General features: G+C 36.0%; 1 protein-coding gene across 40 annotated transcripts in view; it reads left to right on the forward strand.

The window, feature by feature from the left end:
• The window catches only part of ANK2 (ankyrin 2), a 571,823-nt gene that overhangs the window by 284,803 nt on the left and 263,949 nt on the right, over positions 1 to 23,071 (forward strand). For 3 of the 40 annotated variants that reach the window (XM_065545400.1, XM_045393388.2, XM_045393394.2), the window contains exon 1: positions 18,707 to 19,116. The exons of the other annotated variants lie outside the window; for them this stretch is intronic. In XM_065545400.1, coding sequence (XP_065401472.1) covers positions 18,988 to 19,116 — 129 coding nt within the window. In that variant the 5' untranslated portion in view covers positions 18,707 to 18,987. Of the gene's footprint in view, positions 1 to 18,706; positions 19,117 to 23,071 lie in introns of those variants that run through there. 40 annotated transcript variants of the gene reach the window in all.

Below are 23,071 nucleotides of genomic sequence, written 5' to 3' on the forward strand. Positions count from 1 at the left end.
AGAAATAGGTAATCTGTAAGCCTGTATCTATGACAGAAATCAAATCAATAATTAATAACCTTCTAATAAAAAAAGCACTAGGCTCAAATGGTTTCACTGATTAATTCTACCAAACATTTAAGGAAGATATGATAACAATTCCCTACAATGTCTTCCAAAAAATGGAGAGAGAAGACTTCCTAATTAATTCTATGAGGCTGGTATATCCCTAATTCTAAAACCTGATAAAGACATGTCAAGAAAGCAAAACTACAGACCAATATCTGTCATGAAAATAGATATAAAAATACTGAACAGAAAGATTTACATACCATTATCAAGTGAGATTTCTTCTGTGTATACAAGGCTGGTTTACCATTCCAAGTCAATTAAGGTAATTCACATCAATAGGCTAAAGAAAAAAAAAATCATATGATCATATAAATGAAGGTAGAAAAAGCATTAGACAGAATCCAACACCCATTCCTCAAAAAATAAAAAGAATCACAGAAAACTAGGAATTGAGGAGAACTTCCTTAACCTGATAAATAACACCTACAAAAGGCCTATAGCAAATATTACACTTAATGGTGACAAACTAGCTGCTTTTCCCTTAAGACTGGGAACTAGTAAAAATGTTTTCTCTTACTACTCATATTCTACATCATACTGGAAGCTTAGCTAATACAATAACACAAGATAGGAAATAACAGATATATTGGGAAAAAAGAAACAAAACTCTCTTTGTTCACAGATGGCATAATTGTCTATGTAGAAAATCCCAAATGGTCAACAATAACAATAACAAAGACCTCTTGGACTAATATTGATGATAGTAGGATCACAGGATACAAGGTTAATAAACAAAAGTCAACTGATTTCCTTTATACCATCAATGGCAATTGGAATTGGAATTTAAAAACACAATGCCATTTTCATTAGCACCAAAAAAATGAAACATTTACATGTAATTCTAATAAAACATGTACAAGATCTATATGAGGAGAACTACAAAACTATAATGAAGGAAACCAAAGGAGATCTAAATAAATATTCCATGATCATAGATAAGAAGACTCAATATTATTAAGATTTCACTTCTTCTCAACTTGATCTATAGACTCAATACAATCCCAATCAAAACCCCAGTAAGTTGTCTTGTGGATACTGACAAACTGATTCTAAAGTTTATATGGAAAGGCAAAAGACTCAGAATAATAAACACAATATGGAAGAAAAATAACAGAGGGCTGACACTACCCAACTTAAGACAATATAAAGCTATAATAATCAACACAGTGTGGTACTGGTGAAAGAATAAACACATAGATCAATGGAAAGTAATAGAGAGCCCAGAATAGATACACACAAATACAGTGAACTGATTTTTGACAATGATACAAGGCAATTCAATGGAGAAATGAGAGTGTTTTCAACAAATGGTGCTGGAATAATTGCATACCCACATGCAACAAAAAGTTAATCTAGTGGCAGATATTCTACTTTTTGCAAAAAGTGATGCAAAATGGATCAAGAGTTAAATGTAAAATGTAAAACTATAAAACCTCTAGAAGATAACATAGCAGAAAATCTAGGTGACCTTGAGTTTGATGATGAGTTTTTAGATACAGCACCAAAAGGATAATTCAGAAAAACAAAAATTGATAAGTTGGGCTTCTTTAAAATTTAAAACTTCTGTTTTACAAAAGACACAGTTAAAAGAATAGAAAGACAAACCACAGGCTAGGAGAAAAAAAATCTTTGCAAAACACATATCTGATAAAGAAACTGTAGCCAAAATATACAAAGAACTCTTCAAACTCAACAATAAGAAAACAAGCAATTCAATTTAAACATATGTAAGTGATCTGAACAGACACCTTATCAAAGAAGATATACAGATGGCAAAAGATGCATAGGAAGAGATGCTGGACATTATATCTCATTAGGAAATCACAAATTAAAACAAGATGTTGTTTTACACTACAAACCTATTAGAATTACTAAATCCAAAACACTGACAATACTGAATGCTGGTGAAGAGGTGGAATAACAGAGACTCTCATTCACTGCTGTTAAGAATGCAAAATGGTGCAGTCACTTGGGAAATCAATTTGGTAGTGTCTTAGCAAGGCTAAACACAGTCTTACCATACAATCTAGTGATCATACTTCTAGGTGTTTACTCAAATGAGATGAAAACTTAGGTGCACACAGAAATCTGCGCTTGAATGTTTACAGCAGCTTTATTCATAAGTGTGAAAAATCAGATGCAACAAAGATATCCCTAAATAGATGAATGGATAAACTGTGGTATTACAGTTTACAATGAAATATTATTCAGTGACAAATGAACTATCAAGTCACAAAAAAATATGGAGCAGCTGTGAGGGCATATTGCTAGGTGAAGAAACAAACCTGAAAAGGCTACATACCATTTGATTCCAACTATATAACATTTTAGAAAAGGCAAAACTTTAGAGAGAGTAAAAACATCAGTGTTTGTCAGAACTTTTGTGGGGAGAAGGGGAAGTGATGAAAATGAAGCACAGAGAATTTTTAGGGTGGTAAAACTATTCTGTATGATCCTGTAATGATGTAAGATCCTGGAATACGTGACACTATATATTTGTCCAAACTCGTAGAACTGTACAACATAAAGAGTAGACTCTGATGCGAACTATAGACCTTAATTAATTAAAAAATAGAATAAAATCAACAACAAAAAAATTTTTTCCTAATTACAGAGATTACTATTGATAACATGTTGATGTATATCTTTCCAAATGTATATATGTAAATGTATCATAATTAGTTTTTTACACAAATGAATGAATTTGATATAGTGCCAAAAATCAGGCATTAACTAAATACAGAGTAACTTTTTGCAGAGATAGTATTTCTTCTAGCTGTGAGAAGGAAATATCCTTAATTTCTCTAGGAAATTCAATGTGGATCCCAAGGGATGTGTCAAATTCTAGGCATTAGTGGTGTTAACTGGACTCTAGAAATATATAACTTTAGCATTTTTAATTATTAATATCCTTCCAATGTTCTTGGCAACAACAAATTTTTCATTCTTTCATACATTCATGCATTCATTCATCTATGCAAGAAAAAGTTACAGAGCTCATATAACATGTCAGTTAATGTTTTTTGGCACCAGGAACTTGTTCCTATGAAGAGAAAAAAAATTCAACAAATAAGAACCCAGTTACCTATATCACTAGAAGTTGTGGTAGATGCTATGAAAGAGAACACAGGTTTGTGTAAGAGAGTTTTACAAGGAGACCTAGTTAGGCTTGAGTTGGGAATGCATTAAAGGAGGCATCTATGACCAAGTTATACTGAAGGTGAGATTTGAAGGATGAGTCAGATGCAAGAATGAGGACAACATTCCAGGCAGAGGGAAGTACACATGCAAGCCCTGAAGTGGGAAAGACCCTGATGCACATAGGGACTGAAAGAAGGCCAGTGTCGCTGGCGTGTGGTGAGGAGAGAGAAACAAAGAGGGTCCAGCTCATGAAGGCTTTGGAGTTGTTACTAAGTTTAGTGGAAATTTATTGGAATTATTTGGGCATTGGCTAAGTGAAAACAATTCTGTAATTTGACACTGCTGCACTGAGAGGACTGGCAGAGGAATGGAGTAGAAGTAGGGGAGCTGATAGGATGTTATGGTTATAGTCCGATGAGCAGCAGTGGTGGCTGGTGGCTGTGGGGATGAAAAAAAGTATACATGGAAGACATATTTTGGTGGAAAAATTTATAAGACTCGGGGATAGATTGAATGTGGACAACTCCCAGGTGTTTGGCTGGGTACTATTCACTGAGATGGGGAAGCCTGGAGAAAAAAACGTTTCGGGGGAAAAAAATAAAAAAAAATAGGATGTGAGACATCAAAGTGGATATGTCAAACGGGCAGCTCAGAAGAGAGGCTAGAGCCAGAGATAGGAACTTTGGATTGAGCACAAATATGAGATTTACAACATGGGAGCAGATGCTGCTGGTAGGGCGCGTGAATAGGCTAAGAAGAGAGGAAGCCCCAGGACAGTTCTGAATTTGAGTTCCGATAGTAAAGGGGGACACCTCAAAGAAAACTGAAGCAAAGCAGAAAGTCCATGAAAAGAACAGGAGAAGATTGAGTACCAGAACTAAGAAAAGAAAATTCCAAAAGAGGAAAGAATGTCCAACTGTGAAGTGCTGTTAAAAAGTCAGATAATATAGGGACCGTCAAATCTCTATGAGATTTGGCAGCATGGAGATCACTAGTAATTTAGTAATATATTTCCTAGTATCTTAACCACATACCTAGATGGAACTGAATTTCTAGATATCCTCCTCTTTATTGTTCTCACCTTTTGTTCCAGGACTAACTTCATTTTCGGTTCCTCTTCACTTTACCGAGTTACTTTCCTATCCATCTATTCTCCCCACTTTGGGCCAATAGAAAAGTATGACACAGTGAGGAGGGGAGGTGGGGAAAAGAAAACAGGACAAAAATTAACACAACATGGTATTTAATTTTGTGCATTCTTCACAGAATTGCTTTTCCTCCTTGTATTTGCCTAAGTATTTCATTTACTTAGAAAAACAGGTATATTTTAATTTAAAATATTATCTGTTTCATCAAGCTCACATAAATGTAATTCTGTGTTGTCTACTCCTGATGTGATTAAATTATAAATAGAGATTTATTTGCAACTTAATTTGCTATAATCCTTAGCATAAAATGAAGATGTCCTTAATGTGGAATGCAAATACTATGATATGGCTTATGTCATGATGACTTGAAACTTTTCATCCTCTTTCACTATTTTTTTTAAAAACATTCATATAAGAAAAGCCTTGGCATTAAATGCTGAGAAATAGTTGCTTAGGTGGCCAGAAATTGACTGGGTTTGATGGCCTTCATGATATAAAAACATCAACTGTTTTAAAAATAGTATTGTCTAAGACTGAAGATTTCTTTAAAGTGAAAAACATATTTTGAAATAAAGGAAAAGAATGTCAGTGATATTTTAATGGCAATTTTTGAAAGTAGTCAAGACACTCCAGTATATATCGTCATGGATTTATGACTAATGACTAAAATAATTTAGAATTCTGCTTAACACTAATCAAAATCCAGTTAAAAGACTGCTTTGGTACTTTTGAAGCACATAAGATCTCTGGAAATGCATTACTGAATATTATTTGTACCTTTAATGCTTCATCAACATTTAGGAGTACAAGCTTTTATTGTCAGTGTTTTAAAAGTCAGCTATATAAAGTTGATAGAGTATACGTATTAAATATATCCATTAGTCATTTTCAGGAAGTGGAATATGTACATACATCTGAATATTTGCTTAAATATAAAACAAGAGTAAGATGTTTAAGCTTCGATGTAGAATAAAATACTGATATTTGGGTTTTAGGTTAAAAAATATTAGTTGTGATTTTTGTTCCCTTTTTTCCCCCATGCCTTTGATTCCTTCCTTCTGAAGACAGACAAAATCCTGACTTAGGCAGTATTTTTTAAAATACCAAGGGCCTCGGAAACCTAGGGTTTGATAAGTAATAGGAACCGGTCGAATGCTGAGTCTCCATTGACCACATTATCATTCTCCAGCTTGTTGTTCTTTTCAGTGGTGAGGTAAGAATATAACTCCTACTTAATGTTCCTGTTCCTTAGGTGAAATGCTAACATCTTTTGTTCAAAAGTTAGATGCTGGGGTTGCTGCTGTTGTTGTTTTCTTCTTTTCTTTCTCTACTTTTTTTTTTTTTTTTTTTTTTTTTGAGACGGAGCCTTACTCTGTCGTCCAGGCTGGAGTGCAGTGGCACGATCTCGGCTCACTACAAGCTCCGCCTTCCGGGTTCACGCCATTCTCCTGCTTCAGCCTCCCGAGTAGCTGGGACTACAGGCGCCCGCCACCTCGCCCGGCTAGTTTTTGGTATTTTTTAGTAGAGACTGGGTTTCACCGTGTTTTTGATGGAGACATGGTAGGAAGTCTGCTCTGGAAATGAGGTGAAAAAGCAAAGTAATTAGTTTTTGTTTATACAAAATAAAACCTTTTAAAAAACCTTGTTATCATAAAAAGAGCTCTACAAATATAGATGGTTGTTTTGAAGAAGAGAAGAAAATTGTGGAACACATGTATAATTGGGAGGGGTGGGCACAGTAGCTTATGCCTGTAATCCCAGCACTTTCGGAGGCTGAGGCAGGCAGATCACCTGAGGTCAGGAGTTTGAGACCAGCCTGGCCAACATAATGGAAGTCTGTCTCTACTTAAAATACAAAATATTAGCTGGGTGTGGTAACACACGTCTGTGGTCCCAGGTACTTTGGAGTCTGAGGCACGAGAATCGCTTGAACCCAGGAGGTGGAGGTTGCAGTTAGCTGAGATTGTGCCACTGCACTCCAGCCCTGGTGACAGAGCAAGATTCCATCTCAAAGAAAAGCAACAACGACAACAAAAACAAGCATAATTGGGAAAAAACTGAAAGAGAACACAGGATCATAAAAATATAGCAAACAAAGTGAGTGGGATTTAAAATTAGTGGAATAAGAAATGACGGGTAACAATGAAGAACATAATTTAGGTAATATAGTATCTTGGGACTCCTCCTGGAAGTATCTAGTTATGGACAGTGAGCAGCAGAAACAGGATGTAACTCAATTCAGCATGCCTGATGGTTGTGGTAACCCTAGAAAATGACTCCAGGAAATAGGTGATAATCCAATCAGATTGAGAAGCTAATGTGCATGACAGGGGTGCCCTAGCAGAAAGGCGAAGCTGAATAGAAATTCAGGAGGAGAGGAATTTTGGCTATTTAGTAAAATTATGAGCAGTTGGTCACAGGCAAATTTTATGAGTAGGTAGCCCTTCTGAAGTCTTAGGCATATAATTAACCTAGGTTGGAATTAAAATTTGACATCAAAGCTTAAACTTTTTTATCTGAACTGAGATGCAAAAGTAAATTGGTCCTGCTTTTGGAGAATTGTAAAAGAATTCCTTAATCTCTTAGCAAAATTTGGAAGTCAGTATCAGGTGGTGAGGATAGGAAAGTTGAAGAGACTGTGGACCAGGCAAGACCTTATCAGTTGATTTAGGAAGCAGCAGTGACAGAGGCCAGACATATAACAAGAGAAAAGAGAAGGTGGAAAGTAAGAGACAGTTTTAATCGCTACAATAGAAAGATGGGATTTTGAAAAGATTAGCTATACGGAATAAAATTAACCAAAAATTGATCCAGGATTATAAGAAACTATTTCGAGACTCATTAATTTTACTATTGCTGTCAAACACACATTAAATCGTTTTCCATTTGGGTCAGCTATAAGCATGAAGGTTCATTTGTGAAACGATTTCTGTGGAGTATTGTTCCATGATCTGACATGCTTCACAAACTGTGTTTGTATATCCAACTTAAAAATTGAATAGTCTATTGTAATTCTACCATCATGTTTGAAATTTTCTTACCTTAAACAAAAAACCTGATCATATTATATTACTCAAATATGGGTAAGACTAGATTTAACTTAATGTATACTAGTGTACAGTGTGAGACCGCATAAACAAACTTTAAAAAAAATTGGTTATACATATTTTGGTTTAACCTACAATGAACTTAAGAGAAATCCTTAACCCCATTAGAGATTTGGGAGAGAGACGTGGCAACTGCTAACTTATAAATATTTTGCTGAAGCTTAAATTTTACTAGCTTTCTTTCAATTCCTATTTTTACTCAAAAAATTATATAGTATTTAAATTTATAATTTGTATTCAGTTATTCTAGCTTACTGTTATGTGGTATGGCTTGACAGAAAGAACATTCTCTTTTACTCTTCTGCAAAACAGAAAAATATCCACTAAACACAAAAATATACAAGTGTTAAAGTAGCCGTCTAAACCTTATGAAGACTTTTAATTCCTCAGATAGTACTTCAGAGCAACTGGATTTAATATCTTTCATCCAGCAGAGGGCTACCAACCTCCATTAGTTTCTGTGAACACACATGGCAAAAAATTCACATGGGTTATTTCAGTGGTTTTCAGGTTGTTTTAAGCAGCAGATCCTTTTCTTAAGATAGAGTTTTACAGTATGGAAGTGAGATACACTCTCGCTTTAATTGGAGAAGGGTCTCCAAGCTGCCTCTCCAGAAGGCCCAGAGAGGTGTGGAGGATAATTGAAACTCTCCACTCTGATTTACCCAAAAATACGCTTCTACATTTAAAGTCATCTCTTTTTGGGTTCAGTCATAATCCTTAATGCTGACACTGCATGGAAAATATATAAGCAGAATGATGCCCAAGTTACAGAAGTTCCTCTTCCTGGATTTTGTCTTCAATTATAACTGTAGTTCCTACCGTGTGGTTGTATGTGTTGTTAGTTTGTTTTTGTTTTGTTTTGTTTGGGAAAGGTGACATTTCATCTCCAATCTAATGAGTGAGAAAGATGCTTATTCTAACAAATTTTCTTCACAATATTTCATAGGTGTGCCAAGCTGACAGATTGGTTGACTGTGTACTCTTATATTTTATTCCTGTAACTGGGCCAGTTTCTGCCCTTAACTAAAACTGGATCAATTATAGGAGTGAAATAAAAGTCCATCTCCTGCCTATTTATTACTCTGCTTTGGTAATAAATCTATTTTTAAAAGAACCTATTACAGAGACTTCCATTTGGAATTTGATGTCAAATGGTGATTGTTCTTTGTTGTGTTTTTCCATTCGAAACAAAGCTTTTGTGAGGCGTCCCTTTATTCTGATTAAAGCCTGGTCTAAATCTTTAACAATGAAGTCCATTAACTAAAATGACTATGAATAGCTATACTTCTATCAGGGATATTAAATACTTTCTCAAGCACACACGCTCACTGATTTTAAGACTCATTCCAAAGTGTTCCAAGTTGTGTGTTAGATTTTTTTGTTTTTTTTCTTGAGAAGAAGTTTTGCTCTGTCGCCCAGGTTGGAGTGCAGTAGTGTGATATCGGCTCACTGCAACCTCAATCTCCCAGGTTTAAACGATTCTCCTGCCTCAGCCCCTCAAGTAGCTGGGATTACAGGCACACGCCACCACGCCCAGCTAATTTTTGTATTTTTAGTAGAGACCGAGTTTTACCATGTTGGCCACGCTGGTCTTGAACTCCTGACCTCAGGTGATCCACCCACTTTGGCCTCCCAAAGTGCTGGGATTACTGGCATGAGCCACTGCACCCAGCCAGTGTTGGTTTTATCATTACCAAATAGTCATAAAAAGTGTGAGCTTATTAACGATGCTGACCATTCAAAGTGATCAGCAATCTCTTTGCACACACACTATCTTTGGGGGTGATTCTATCTTATTTCCAGTCCATCCATCGTGTTTCGGTCTTGTAAGTCTACTTTATTCTCTTACACTTTTATATTCATGTTTTGTTTTGTTTCAGAACAATAATCATAGCAGTTACCATTTATTGATCTCTTACCAGATGTTTTACATGTGCTATTTCCCTTGGTTCTGTTAGGTAGATATTGTCTTCATTCATGTGAAATGAGATTGAAGCCCCTAATGGTGAAGTAATGCACCCAACATAGAACCCAAATTAGGATTCAAAAACCCAAATTTGAGGCCCTTTACCACGCAAAGAAGCTTTATTTCATGGCAGTAGCAAAACCATTATTTGATTAGTTAATAAAAAAGATGGTTAAAGTGGAGAAAAAACTGACATATACATAGTTTAAACATTTTATTTCAACTTGAAACATGTAAGTTGGACATTCTTTTACCAATGATCTGATGTCAAGAACTTTTATTTAATTATATTTTATTTAACAAGTTTCCAGAATTTGGGGTTTAGCTTTGTCTTTTAAAAAATAAACAATACCTATTTGTAGGCGTTGTCTCACCTATATTCTCTGGCTTATTATCTGTTAAATGCAGTCAGTAATTAAAGACACTTGCAAAACAATTTGATTGTAGAACTTCTAAATATTTTTGAAGCTTCCTCCCCAATCTTTTTGATTTATTTCAGTCACACCCATAATTCAATAGCAATATTGTAGAAATTCCTCTTTATCAAGTTCTTACAAAGCATTCATCTTAATTTTTGTAAAGCAACAATTTTTGGAACTCATTTTTATTAGATAATATATGATTTATTTAAATTATGTAATTGCAATAGCAAGTACAATAGGATCAAAAGGTTTGGGATAAACATACTTGACTCTTGCTGAGCATATAACTTTACTAGTGGAAGAAGAATGTACACATATTATAGAATGGCTAGTAAGCTACAAGCTTTTAGTGTATGGTGGGCATCAGTCAGCATTTATAGAGAAAAATGGAAACATTTTCTTAAGTAAAGGTTTGCTGAGACAGCTTCTACTCTGTTTTTCAAGGCATTAGGGGAGAGAGAGAATTTACTCCTTTCTGTGAAGACATGGAACTGAAGCTATGTGTATCACAGGACTTGAAACAGAAAAAGAAAAAACACTCTACAGATGTTTTTATTTTACAAAGTTAGTTGGGTTAAACATTGCCCAAAGTTTCTACCTGAACCATCAAGTTTGGTTTTCATAAAAAGCTTTTAATTTGTGAGAAAAATGTTATTTGAGTTCTTTCAATTACATCTTATTTATCAGATTTTGGTGATGCTTTTGAATTCTCAAATGTTTCAAATTGCAATTCTCTGTTAAGATTTATTACATCATTATCAAAACTTTGTATTAAGCAAAGAGTATAACTTTCTGAAGTCCTGTAGTACATATTGTTTCTGCCATTCATTTGATGCTTATATTTCTCATTTGCTAACATTTATAATCATCTGTTCTTATGCAAAGTAGTATGTTTTGGTGGAGAGGTAGTGGAAAAAAACAAAAAACACCCATGAAATAAATCTGTACTCAAAGAATTCAGTTTGCTTAACTTCCCAACTAAGTGATACTACTTTAGGGAACCATAACTGCTTCCCTTACTCCATCTCTTTCGTTTCACAGTGCCTTGTTCACAGCTCAGTTATTTGAAGTCTTTCTAGACCTGTTTCTCTTTTTTGTTGTTTCTGCTGTACACCTGGTTGTCTTTGACATTTACTTCTGCCAGGCTTTGTGGTCACAAGTGACTTGTGGAGCATTTTAAACCAAGTTCGAAGCTTGAGTTTTGTTGTAAGTCTCAGCGATAAAACCCAGGTTATAAATCTGCTGAAGGGCTGGTTATTTATTATTCTGCTCTTACCCTTAGAGTATTGCTTTTTGAGATCTCAGATGACTGTGAAGAGGGCTCCCTATTAGACTGTGCACCTTGTGTAGACATTGACCTTTGATATCTGTCCTCTTGCCTAGGAAGTTTTCAAAATAAAAGCTCAAGTTTGCAGGGAAATGCACTCAGGAAACAAAAGCAATTTCCCTGCTTGCTTATCTTTCTGTGGTTCCATTTTCCTTCAGTTTTGCCTGGCAGTTCCTTATTATCATCCCAGCTATTTGTTGCTTTTAAGAAGTTATTTATATTTTATCCAGTATTTCTAGTTTGTTTCAGCAGTAGTGTTTGTCTGAATGCCTGGCTCCTATGAGCTGGAAACACATGCTGTTCATACAGGTGCTTAGTGTTTTGATTGTTGATCTGATTTAGAAGTGATACAAAGACGATGTCACACAAAAAAGCTCAAACATGCTTTACCACTGAAAATGTGGTTTCTAAAGAAGATTTTATTTAATTTTATACTTTGGTTTCCATATTTATGGAATATGAGTTTGCATGAGTGGGTATAAAATGAAAAGTGCTGGTTATGCTGTATTAGTCTATTCTCATGCTGCTAATAAATATATACCAGAGACTGGGTAATTTATAAAGGAAAGGGAGATTTAATGGACTCACAGTTCCACATAGCTAGGGAGGCTTCACAATCATGGTGGAAGGTGAAGGAGGAGCAAAGGCACGTCTTACCTGGCGGCAGGCAAGAGAGTGTGTGCAGGGGAACTGCCCTTTATAAAACCATGAGATCTTGTGAGACTTATTCACTGTCATGAGAACAGCGTGGGAGAAACCTGCCCCCATGATTCGATTACCTCCCACTGGGTCCCTTCCATGACACATGGGGATATGGGAGCTACAATTCAAGATGAGATTTGGGTGGGGACACAGTCAAACCATATCACATGCCTAAAGCAAGAAACAAGGAATGCCTAGCAACAGATTTTATTTGCAGGTTAATTAAACAACAGGTGCAAGCATATCTTATGTCTGTTGGTAAAGAAATGAAAATGGATCATAGAAGCTCTTTCAGAGGGGAAAAAAAGAGTTAAATATTACAGCATCCAGAAGCAGTAATAATCCAGATGTTTACAACTTCATAAAAATTGCCAAGTACCCATGGATACAATAGTCATTTTCTCCAGGTGAAAAATGACCAGATGGTAGCACTTCAATTTTCTGGTGCCAACAATGCAGCTGCAGGTGGATTGTTTTTTGAGTGGTTGTGTTATTGAAACATGTTTTTACAAGTATTTTATATTTATTGTAGTGTCTGCTGCACAGGACTTTACTGGCCATAGAACTGGTTGTTGGAATTGCTGAAAGTGTTTAGGTTTGTGTTTTAACAATAAGGGCTTTGGGTTGGGAAACTGGAGACCTGACACATCATTGATTGAATGTTTCATCTACATTTGATTTGGATATGCTCTAAGATTACGTTTTGCCATTTTTCTATTATTAATTTTGAAAAATAAGAAAATATTTTTGCTAATTATTTACTGGCCAACCATACTGAATTAGAAGGCTATAATTCATGATCTATAAAAAGTATAGAATAATAGCCAAGTCATTTAAAATTACATTTACAGGCTTTTAAGCATTACTAATTTATATGTAAATACAAAATTATTTTGTGAAAATTTAAGATACACATGACTTAGAGTCACATAAAGAATAGCAATTAAAAATAGCTTTGTCCCAATCAAGAAAAATCAATCTTTTTCTTTTGCAAATAATCAAATTAAAATGTTCTATCAAACAGTTTATCCAAATGGTGCATCTAAGTGACATTGTGTAAATGTAAAACTTTCAGGTATTGATCAAAGTTACCAATAAATTTGTTTCCCTTGAGATGCTAAAGCTGTTAACATACAATTTCTAAGTAAAAATATAATTCCTAAAGAAAACAACAAATTTCTTCATGGATAAAGGCACGACACAAATAAGCACACAAAAACATCCTCAGTGACATTGAGGGTTAACAGGCTTGAGATTGAATTTTCACATTTTAACTACAATTCAGTGCTTTTCATTTGAACAAAATAAAAGGGCTAAGAAATATACCCAGAGCTTTTATAAAAAGCTGTTACAAACCAAAAGGGGAAGTTATATGTGTTTTAAAACACAACAATAAGTAGAGTTAGATATTAACTGTAATGTTTCAATCCTTTAATAGACTATGAGGATTTCTTATCCAAAATCAGTATATTTTTTGGGAAAAAACCTTGTGAGCAATAGAATAAAACATCATTTATGAGAAGAAAGCAGCCCTGAGAAGACATTTGAAGATATTAGTTTGAAACTTGGGCTAAGCGTTTGAAGATTTTGAAGTAGCTTTCTAGCCAGATCTGAATATTAGTAATTGCAGTCACTGTAGATTATACAAAGTGACTGAGATGTTCCAGGAAGGCTGAAAATAATCACTTCCGTGGCTGGATTTTCATCTCCTTGAGGACAAGGGTTTGGTCATTTTTGTTACCAGATCCCCAGTGCTTCATAACTGGCTCATAGTAGGCCTTTAGTAACTATATATGATAAGAAGATACAAATAGAAGCTGTTTATGCTAATAAGATGAGGACAATGAGAAAGTTTTTATTTTAAACAAAGGATACTTTAAAAGGCAAATTTTAAGTTTAATCCCTAGGCTTTCAGTTTAAGATACTATTATAGTAAATTAAAAGAATGATTTTAACATTTTGGGGCTTTTCTGACTCTGGAATAAATTTCTTTATTTTCTGTTAAAGAGAGCACAGAAAATAAATTTGATTAGGAAGTTCTAGGGAGGGGATATTTTCATCAGGAGAGTTTTCACAATTAGCAAATCCAGCCTATTTACACAGGAAGACTCCACAAGCTACACTGTTGCACACTCATCTTTGTCCATTTGGGAATGAGTGAATGAGGGGGCAGTGGGGTTGGGAGGACGCAGGGGAGACAGGATGTGTATGGAAATGTCTTTTGCTTCTGAACTGTGGCTTTTTCAATGTTCCCTTCTCTGTACCTTTCCCTTCCCTCTGCCCACTGCAGTGTGGCTGCTGTCTGTAATCCCCAGACTTCCTCTGACATAATAAAGGGAGGTCTGTGGTAACAGAATGGTCACTATTTATGACCTACACTTTGTGTGGCTCTATCTTCTTTATGTCAAGGGGTGTCCAGAGGGTAGCTTTTCATTCCTTGTCTGTTGGCCACTGTTAACTAGCCAGAAATTTTCTGTGAAACCTCAGAAGCATTATGAGCTTGAGAGGCATACACTTGGGGGTCTTGAGAGTACTTCTACATCTCCTTCTCAGCCTATGAAAACCGCCTGTTTTGATTTAGAGCTGGTGTCCTTGCTTCCTTTCCTCAGGCAGGAGTAGAAGGAAGACACCTTTTTTGCATTCTCCTTTTAGCCAAATCATCTCCTTGTAGAAACATTCTTATCACAAGAAAGTAGGATCTATTATATTATAAGCAAGCTCTGCTTTGGTAATTGTGCATTATCAAATTGGCTTTTGCGTTTGGCTTCAGGTAAAACAAATTCAGAGTGCTATGCCATTGGACTCACTTATTCAGTTTGCTTTTCCTTACCGTGATCACTCATTAGTTCCAAAAAAACAGAGGAAGCCTCAACTATGGATTAACACCACGAACTTGATTAGAATAATGAACTCTTGGCACATAGTTCAAACATAGTTCAAGCAAGCACATTTTTTTTTCCCTGATTAGGTGATGTTTTAGCTGTCTTTGTAGTGCATCTGCTTCTCTTTCCACTCAGCACCCACACCACATTTGTGGTAGAGTGACAATATATGCTGTTCAATTGCATAGCTACTTCTCCTGGGCAGGGCTAGGGAAAGTGAAGGGGGAGATTAAGTTGCATGTGGCTAGCTCAGTTATTATTGAACGCTGCCTGACTGATGCCTGATGTCTGCAGAGGATTTTCTTTGGAATTTGATCAATGGAGTGCTGGACAGTGAGGACAGCAAATGGCCATTTTATCTCCTGTCTTTAAAATAAAATATGCCCTCTCTGAAGGGCAGTCTATGCTGGCTCTCAAGTTTAAATGTGAACGGACAGTGTGCTCCTTACCTTTGAAGGCAACACAAGCTTATCCCATTGATGGTCGTGATGCTTTGTGGAAGGAATCAGCTTTTGTTACAAGCTCAAAACTCAGCCAGAATTATATCTCTGCTGGAGATTTGATAGGAAGAGCCTTTTAATGTGGTGCATGCATCATTTCAATGGCTGTGAGCTCCTGGGATTGGAACCTGGTGCCTTGTCTGTGCAGAGGTCAGCTGGTGAGTGTGCGCTACTCTCTTTCCTCAGAGAATTAATACCCATTATTTTCCATTCAAATAGAAATCATAGGTAAGTTTGAGCAACACAAGTATACAAGAAGGAAAGATTTTAAAAACATCAATTTCTCAACAGCTCACTACTGAATAAGTTAGTTATAAAGAGGCATAGTTATCACTGTGTAGGAATGTCTAATTTGCCTAGCTTTCTTAAAAGGATTATGCGCTACTATCTCCTATGGGAGCAATCTGTTCCTTAATTAAGGAAAAGAGAAATAAAAATCACATGTAAGAATAGACTTGTGATCAGTTTATTTTATTTACAAATATTTATATTAATTGTCTCAGATTTCCTGTTTTGTTATTTGAACAGAAAAAGCCCTCAATGAGGGCTTTTTGAGTGGGTTCGTTTTCCGAGGTAGGTTGATTTAAGAGCACTGAGCCTTGGCCCTCCTGTCCTTGTGAGCCATCCCAAGGAAAGATACCTGGAAAAAATCATTTGGCTTCTAGTGTCCTCTTCTATAAAAACATGGTGACTTTGCTTCTGTGTCACACTTAAAGGTATTATGAGAAAATATAAGCAAAGTAGTGTAATTATGATTCTTAAAGATGTGACAATCACAGTGCTTTGTGCAATGTGTATGTCAGTCAATCTAACATCTAACAAACTAACACCTAGTTCATTACCTTTTCTTTATGAGACGAAGATAAAAAGAGCTGTCATACTTGTTTATAGAAAGTAAAAGAGCCTTAGAGACTAAGACTCTGTTAACCATGCCTAATTTTTTCTTTTTTTTTTTTTACTTATTAAGTTGAAGTTTAAAAAACATGTAAAATTGTATACTTTTCCTGGCATCAGAAAACAACATAATGTAATTAATAACTGTTTGATTTTACAAGACAGTCTATATTGAGCTCATTAAAAGCCAATGAAATAAAACGTTTTTTTTTTTTTGGACAACAGAACTCCTCACTTTCTTCTCTATCTGTGCTTATGATTTTTCACTTTCTTAATGAGATTTCTAGAAGAGGAGAGGATATTTTGGTGGTGTATCAGCAGGTTCTAAAGGGGCAGTGGAAAGGTCTTGCGCCAGAAGAAGCTGGAGTCACCCTCACAACAGGAAAAGCACTGCAGGAGGCTCAGCCACATTTCCTTGGGACTCATGCTATTAAGCTAAATGGACATCCACGAATCAAGTAAGACTTGCTTGTTGCAAACATTTCTTTTAAAGTAGAAGAGAAGAGAATGCCAGATGGCATTCAGAACACCCTGTGCTCCAGTCTTGCTGCTTTCCCTGAACCATCTTCTTTCCTAATGACTGCTTTGACACCACAACAGCTGATTCTCCAGAGTACTTCAGAGGAGAAAATGTCTGAAGTATGCTATGTCAAGTGGCAGACAGTGACTCCCCCGGCCAAGGAGATAGAAGAATCCTCCCCACATCCACACATTGTCTTCCCAGAAAGCCTGAATGGCTATGTGTATTTCTCTGTAAAAATGTAAAAGGTTTTTCAGACAAGGAAGTTTGAAAGGCTTAGATACATATGAAGCTGATTTGTTTTTATTTTTGTTTTTTTTGGAACATGAATTTTCAGCTGTTCAGATCAGAGAAAGCTAATACTCCCCATATATGATAAAAACTGCTTCCTTCTCTCCCCTCCTTTACTGTCTGTAAGTTGACTGACCATCGTATCAACAATACAACGCTGATCCACGCCGTGGTGATTACCGTTTCCTTTGACTGACTTTTGAATCAGATTAAGTGCTAGGTTCTCTATACTACTGTGGACTGCATTTTGCTTGCTTATGGGATATTTTATTAATCTTGCTGCTTTCAACTCAGTTTAGGTAAAAGGAAAAATTGCAAATTATGTTATATAAACTATAACATGTACCATCCATGTTAGTATTTTCCCCCAAGAAGAGTTGCTCTCTTACTATCTTTATGTAGTGCAAGAAATGAGACTTTACGCTTTCCATTTGTGGAAGCAGATATGTCATCAGGGTTAGGATACAAAAACATATCATTTTCTAGGAGAGCACTTTTAATGTTATTTTACTCTTTTTCTAACAATAGCATATATGTAGACTCATTATATTGTTTTATTATCAATGATTATAGTAGTGAAAACCCTTCTCCTAAAATGCAACAGTTGTGTGTATTGGGAAGGAACGTCCATCGTGCTATATATACAATATAGTGGTGTGATTCTGTCTCCAGCTAAGAGTGAATAACTGAGAAGTGAGTGCCATCCTTGCCATCCTATTGGACCTTGATAAAACTGGGGCGGTATACATAACTGGAATACTATAGAGAACTTCATCTTCTTGAGTTAACAGCTTGTATCCTCTTTTCCTCTTTCATTGAGCTTCCCTGTTCAGTGTATATACAGGAACATTCAGAAATAATCCTGCTTTACTTCATCACATTGCTTTTCAAGTAAATTTGCATTTAACAAAAGCCTTTGATAATTAATAATGAGTACCTGTGTGCCCTCTCTAAGTGATAAAGAGTGGCTTGGGTGGTGCCTGCTTTCCTCTTTCCCTTTCTCTATTCCTGCCTTCCTCTCCCTCTTTTGAACTGCCCCCTCTTTCTCCCAGGAAAACCTCGCTGAACCCAGATTATACTGTGTGTTCACTGACAGCTCCTTTCTCTGCTTAATGCAGCTCCCTAATTCAGCCTCACGTGGATCTGTAAATGGCACAGTGAGGACCTGGCTACTCCCAGCCCTTCCCAGACCTGCTCACCCCTGTATTGCCACGGCAGTGGCAAGTAACTCCAACTGTGCTCCTCTTCTCCCAAAACAGCAACGTCGATTCTTTACTTTAAATGAACCTGGGAGAAGGAAAAGGCTGTGAGATGAAAAAGGCAGGAATTCATGTCATGTGCTACAGCAGAGCAGCCGTAGCAACGGCAGTAACAGCAGTAGCACGGCAGCAGCAGCAGCAGCAGAGAGAGTCCTTTAGCGAGACTGCACCATTTTCTTCTCACCCTGCATAGAGGTGTGGTTGGAAGCAGCAATAAACTACCCACCCCCTAGCAGTTTCACAGAGGTGGCCTCTTCCTGGCTCCAGTCAGAAGACACAGACTGTCTGGAGGAGTCCCCAAAGACTGTTCCAATTGGTGATGTGTGTCTAAGGATGGCTTTTTCAACTAGTAGGATGCTTCTCTGCACTTGCAGCCACCCAACTGCTGAAGAGCTGGAAGTCTAGTGCTCCGCCTTCCCCCGGGACCATTTCTGACTGTGGGTGCACACCTATGCCTGTGTGCGTGCAGGTATATGCTGCTGGAGGTCTCGGTTTGGGACCTTAGTTCATTGTAGTGAGTTATGGGTGCTGCAGAGGCTGGAGCAAGATTATGACCTAGCTCGGGGGCGGAGTGGATTATCTTGTGAGTGTTCTGGCTGCCAGCCATTGCCCTGGTGGGGAAAATCACATCTCCATAGAGCTCTAAAATCACCTGGATTGCTAGGGAGTGGAAACTGATCCTCTGCTACTGCTTCTGCTGATTTCCTCTGCAAAATGGCTCACGCTGCTGCTTCTATTAAAAAAGTTCGAGAGGCTGATCTGGATGAAAAGGAAAAAAATCTTGAGAGAGACAGAAAAAAACAACGGAAAATCCCCAGAGAACGTATGGAACGAAAAAGAAAGGTATGAGGAGCATCCTTTTAACCCTGTTTCTCTGCAGGTCTGTGTAGCACCATCAGCCTCCGAACTGGCAATTTCATCCTCCCTTCCTTCCATCATTCCCCTGCACCATTTCTAAGCTTAGTTTGCAGCCTAGAGCTCATGCCTAAATTTGCTGCATTGGGAGGAGATGCTTGAGCAGGGTGAATTCCCTTTGCTTTGACCAAGCAAGGCAAAAATGCCTCCACTTCATTTTTCTTTTTTTGTCTCAATTATCTTTATTTAATCTGAAAACTAGGTGCTTTATCTCTTCAAGCAACTCTGAGTACTGGGCACAGAAGAAGGAAGGGGTTGATTTATGGTTGGAGGGTTAAAGTATTTTCCTCTTCTTGTTCCTCATCTCTACTACTGTATCTTTAGCAGTGTGTCTTCTCACTGTATATTTGATGTAGACCTCTAGTTAAGAATAAACTACAGATTTTATGTGCTCTCCTTTTCCCTCCTGGAGGTTTACACCAGGTTTTCACTTCTTAGTGAAGCTGCACTAAGAATGTTGGTGCAGTGAGCTGTGTCTCTGCATTTTAAAAATTTTAATTAATTTTTTGTTTTCTATCATTAATCTTTTAATTTTCTTTTCTGAATATGGCAATGAAATCAAAACAACCAAGGTTAAACAAAGGATGAAATGTTGATTCCTTTTACATTGAACTATTGCTTCTTTCTCTTAAAATACTGTTTTCCTTTATAATAGAAATAATCTTACAACTTGATGGAACTGAAATACTCATTTAGTCAGTGATCTAGATCTATAAAGGAAGATCTCTGTAAATGTTTTAATTAACAAAGTAGGTCACTGAATAATTTCAGAAGATGACAAATGGCATATCACATTAGCAGAGCGTTAAAATAGTGGTTTGTACACAAACTGTTGTTAAACATAGCTCTGGGATTAGAGATGCAATGGGGATGCATATACTTAATAATCCATATGCTCAATGGACTCTTTTTTTCTTCCATAATAAATATGTTTACCTTTCAATTTGGGGGATGTAGTCTTTGCCTCATTTTTGGAAAGACACTTGAGAACCCACGTTGAGTTGAGATCTTACTGCATGGGGATTCATTACATTTCAGTTTACTACTTATCTCACCACCAGCTAGATCAAATGACTCTTATTAGGCTACAGAAATAAAATTAGCAGTATATAATGATTTTCCTTCTGGGGAAAACTTTAATACTGCTTGTCTGACCTTTAAAAGGCCGTGTTGTTTCAAGATTGCATTAATTCTTTTTTGTAGAATCAAAAGTATTATTAGCAATGTTGTGGAGGTTGACTTCCTTCTTGACAGCGACTGCAGTTCTGTTTCTAATCCTCTAAATGGAACATTATTGTATAAAGTAATTTTCTGTGATTATATCTTTTTTATCTTTTGTTCTCCAAAGCACAGTATATGATTTCTTGGCTAGGGGCCCTTGTCAGCATTCAGCTGTGACCTAGCAACTTTGCTTAGCTAGAGTACCATGCATACACCTGGAAAATCACTTGATCTCACTCTGGTTTGTTTCTGTATCTAGTTGAATGTTTTTCCTTTTCCAAACCGTGTTAAAAATAAAAATAAACTGTACTGTTATAATAAAAGGTGCCAGTTGTTGTTGAGAATCTCAGTTGCTTGGATGCTGCATTGCTTTAGCTTGAATCCAGAACCATAGGGAAGATCATTGGTTAGTAATGTGGTCATATGACAGGATCATCTGGTCTTCACATGTAGATATCATATCTAAGCTAGAACCAGAGTAAATTAGGAAAATAAAGGCATAGCTAGTATTTGTCCTTGTTCCTCTTTTTTCATATGCACCTATTGCTCTTCCTCCCTTTTCTACTGCAGATATTTACACAGCAGAACAAACTTGCTAAAAGAGTGGGTGTGCTTTTTAGCTACATTATATTTATTTTCTAGACCAACAATCCCTCTCCCAACCCCGCCACACACACATACCCACTGAATCAGTTTTCAATTTTTTTTTTGAAAGAAGAAAAATTTACCTCATCATCGTACCTTAAGGTGTACATCATACCTTAAAGTGTACATACGTTCATGATAGTTCATGAAGAAATGAAAAAAGATGCCTATTAGTGGCATTCTGGAATACCATCTGCAGAAAGTAATTTTAAAATTATCATCGTTTATTTGCTGATGCCACTTTATCATCATAAGGGAAAACATTAGTTGTACAGATGATTGAGTATATCATTTTCATATCCATTTGTAGTGCCTCTTGCTAATGAAACTGTTTATTTGAAAAATTCAGATGAGATCCACCCCAATGCAGATAAAAGCCAATTATGGGACTTGAAAGAAAATAAATAAGCTGATTTTGAAGGACTTTTACTAAGGTAAAGATATTGCACATTAAAATCAATTAAGCAGTCACATTTAATCTTCATTTTAATATTCTTTTGTAAACGTATCATTAATTAAAATAATCTTCGTATTATTATTTTGTCCTCCATAAAACATTTAAAATTAATTTTAATTATTTGTAAACTTGAAACATGTTGCATACTTGACTATAACCCCTCTACCAAGTTGCCAATGGTGTGGTATTAAAACAATGTATACTAAGAGATCTACTTTCAACCTCATTATAAGCAGAACTTATCTTAGAATAATATGTTCGGACTTCTTTGGGCTATACTCTGATTAGCTAATATTTAAATATGGTATAGTACCAAATATCTATTGTATCTGTGTCATACTGTGTAGAGCTAGAATAAAGCTAAGCTTTAAACAAATAGACAAATATTAAGATGAGTTAAACTAATATAGTATGTTTGCTGAAGAGTACATTAATCTGGCATTTTACAAAAATCAGAATATCCCTATTCTAATTATTAGCTTATATTAACAAGTAAGTTATTTGTATGTCCAGATTGCTAGTTTTTATGTTGGAATCTGAGAATTTTAGAATTGAGGAGGATGCCAGCAAAAAAATGGTTAAGTGATTTATCAGCGTTTTCACACATTTGCGAGACTTAGTTCTAAAAAGTGATTTCAAGTGTAATATTCTTTCCACAACCAGATACTATTTCCCAACTCTATGTTTTTTAAAATTTGAAAAATACATAATTTTTAGAGAATGAGTAAACATTTATTCTTGAAAGTAAAGCATATATTTATTTTATTTATTTTAAAACTTATTATAAGTTCAGGGGTACATGTTCAGGATGTGCAGGTTTGTTTCCTAGGTAAACGTGTATCATGGGGGTTTGTTGTACAGATTATTTCATCACCCAGGTATTAAGCTTAGTACCCATTAGTGATTTTTCCTGATCCTCTCCCTCCTCCAATAAGTCCCAGTGTGTGTGTCGTTCCCCTCTATGTGTCCATGTGTTCTCATCATTTAGTTCACACTTATAAGAACATAAAGTATATATTTAAATAATATTTCTCATTTAAATTTATGATCACCATAAATTTTCAAATAAATCAGTATGTTCACCATTTCTCAGCACGGAGAAACCATTGTCCAATCCATCATAATGTCTACAACACTCACTGGAATTATATGACTTAAAAGGCAAATGTATGACTAGTTCTTAACATCCTAATGTTTAAGAAATTCTTTTTATTATTTTAATTTATACTATTAAAATGCCAGAGTTCATATTTTCTGAAAAAATATTTATGATCATTTATTGAGTACCCATGTGGTCCTGTATGTGACACTTTACACACATTGTGCTGTTAACCATGATAACAGTCCTGTATATTAGGTATTATTCTCTGGATTTCACAAACAAGGAAATTGCTTAGTCATACACAAGTAGCATGTGGCAGAGTTGGGATTTGAATCCAGGTCTGTCTGGCTCTAAAGTTCATTGGAGAAGAAAAAGTTACATTCTTTCTTGGTCTGTACCTAAACTGGATGTAGATTATAAGGAAATTGTTTATTCCACCAAATGCTTCAATTTCTTCA

This window comes from Macaca fascicularis, chromosome 5, assembly GCF_037993035.2.
Source record: "Macaca fascicularis isolate 582-1 chromosome 5, T2T-MFA8v1.1".
In the NCBI taxonomy this organism is placed as follows: domain Eukaryota; kingdom Metazoa; phylum Chordata; class Mammalia; order Primates; family Cercopithecidae; genus Macaca; species Macaca fascicularis.